Source organism: Montipora capricornis, chromosome 1 (genome assembly GCF_036669925.1).
Source record: "Montipora capricornis isolate CH-2021 chromosome 1, ASM3666992v2, whole genome shotgun sequence".
Lineage (NCBI taxonomy): Eukaryota > Metazoa > Cnidaria > Anthozoa > Scleractinia > Acroporidae > Montipora > Montipora capricornis.
The window spans coordinates 51236227-51238726 of NC_090883.1; the positions used below are offsets into that span (position 1 = coordinate 51236227).

General features: G+C 39.5%; 1 protein-coding gene across 1 annotated transcript in view; it reads left to right on the forward strand.

The window, feature by feature from the left end:
* LOC138016236 (uncharacterized) overlaps positions 1 to 2500 on the forward strand; it is a 150053-nt gene that overhangs the window by 65289 nt on the left and 82264 nt on the right. Inside the window, exons 54-55 of the mRNA XM_068863406.1 lie at positions 1202 to 1327; positions 2094 to 2219. Of these exons, the coding sequence (XP_068719507.1) occupies positions 1202 to 1327; positions 2094 to 2219 (252 nt within the window). The remainder of the gene's footprint in view (positions 1 to 1201; positions 1328 to 2093; positions 2220 to 2500) is intronic.

A 2500-nucleotide genomic window follows, 5' to 3' on the forward strand; every position in this document is an offset into this window, starting at 1 on the left:
ATGTTTGGCAACATTAAAACAAACCTTCTCCTTATTCCCCCCAAGAAAACTTCTAATGTGGGCAGTAAGCAGTTCGATTACCCAATCACATTACTGCACTTAAAATGACGTCAAAGCGAAATGCCGATCGCTTTCCAGAAAGTTCCATGGAAGGACAACGTTGTTTGCATCCGCGTTTGCAAAGCCAATGAAAATTTGCGCTCGTTTGGTTTTGTTCGATAGGCCAATTAAATGTTTTGCATTTTGCTTACGTTCTGTTTTTACCTTTATATTCCAATGTCATACAAAAGTGGGTCTATTTCAATTGTTTGTTATGTTAATTGATCTTTAGTCTGTATCCTTGTAATGCTGAATTGTTGAGTTGAGTTGACTTAAATGAGCAAATTATGTTATGTTATGTTATGTCATGTCATGTCATTATGTTATGTTATGGAAACCTTGGAAAAATCACGAAAAGTCGTTTAGGGCTTTGAAATGGAATAGAGCATAGGCAAATTGAATTGAAAAAGGGAGCAAAGATATTGAAGGAAACAACAAAACAAAAATCCTTTTAAAAGATAAAAAAGCAAGGATCATATTTCAAACGTTATAATAAGAACAAGTACCACCCCTGAGAAGCCACGTGATCAACTTCGCAGTGAGATTTGATTGGTGAATGAAACAAAGGCAATTTTTGAGAATAGAGTGATCGGGCAATACTGTAAAGAAGCAGTTCTAAATTATTTCCACGTAACGAGCGTTCGTTTTCAAATTCTGCCTTTGGAGAATAATTAAGTTTGATTTAACCAATAAACCCTTCATCGAAATGACAGAAAAAAGAAGTCGGAGAGAAGTTTTTAAGGTATTTATAGATTCATAAATGCGACTCAACAAAAGGTCACAATAACATCTTCAATTTCTGATAACTTGACCGTGAAGTCGAGGGCTTCATGCCCTACTTTTCTGAACAGTGTGTCGTTCAGTGGCGTTATGTAGTGTTCCACATTAACTATCGATGAAGTGATACGATACGAGGGTTAAGTTGATTACTCCACCCTTTCTACAGGATAGTAGTAAGTTCAATCGTATGTGGGCAGTTGGTTTGGTAGGGGATTTGATTGCTCGGTGGTTCAGCGCTACCAGCTTCAACTGGTCTACCTACTGACCAGCTGGTCAACGTAGAACAATTTTTACCTTTACAAATCCTGTGTGCAATTTACAGATGTTGATGAATGTACCAGTGCCGAATTAAACGACTGTGATGCCAACGCCTTGTGTACCAACACGAACGGATCCTACACATGTCAGTGTCTCATTGGTTACTCTGGGAATGGTCGAAACTGTACAGGTGAGTCAATGACAAGATGGAAAAAGGCACACACTATCCACGTTAGCAGGTTACGAGAGCTTAAGCGCTTAAAAGGGCACACTTCGGTAGATGTTTGTGTAACATTTACAAAAGCCACAAGTCTGTAATTGTCATCCGCATTAGTCTCCAAAATTTTGCAAAGTTGAGGTTGTTATACACTTGACGAGAAAAAAGGTCGTTTCAGTGAGTCGACGGTTCTTTATCCGACTATGATGACCCGTTGCTGCATTTCCTGCATATTTTCTGAGGGCCGCTTTCTCGAACTTTTTCGGGCGTATTTAGGGTGCCAAAACTCTCTCTACTTAATTTGAAAAGAAAAGTATTTACAGGAATGAAATATTAAAATGTAAATGTTTCTGATCTTGAAATCATGTTAAAACACTAGCTTTTTATAGTAGGAGTATAGAACGTTGACCAATATTGCGTTTCTGGCCTTACACGTCTTCGAGACTTTGCCATGAATGAGGTTCCTGGGTTGAGTTCACATTAGCAGAGTGACCTCGTGTTCCAGGTCGTGTTTAACCAAATAGAACGGGTTTACATGATCTGGTTGTGCGCCAACCCTGCTTCGTGCACTGAACTCGGCCCTGGAGAAAAGCCGGGAGAGGTTCGTTGACGCGAAGGAATCAATTGCATATCTGATTTGAGGATCGTTATCATCATCTTCGTCATCATCATTGTCGTTTATAATTATCATAATTATCAACATTATAATTGTTATCCTCGTCGTTATTTTTAAATCCAGACGTTAATGAATGCAATCTTGACGCGCTAAACGAATGCGACTCCAAAGCCCTGTGCACCAACACTGAGGGTTTCTACATTTGTCGCTGTCTAAGAGGTTACCAGGGAGACGGCAGATTCTGCGCTGGTAAGGACGCTAATTCATACTTCGTACTTGTACGTAAAAGTTACCGTTTGTATTCTTTGTATACGCAACACCATACAAGGTACGTCGTTCCAACCGTTCCAATTTTGTAATTGGGATACATTACATTCCGGTATGACTAGAAAAGCGCTTAAGCATCACCATCACCTTACAACTTCAACATCACTCGTGTCTCGGAATTCAGACAATTAAACTCGCGAAGTGTCCCCCAAATGCTGCTGCTCAAATAAGGATAAACAGTTAACAATTATTGGACGAGGTTG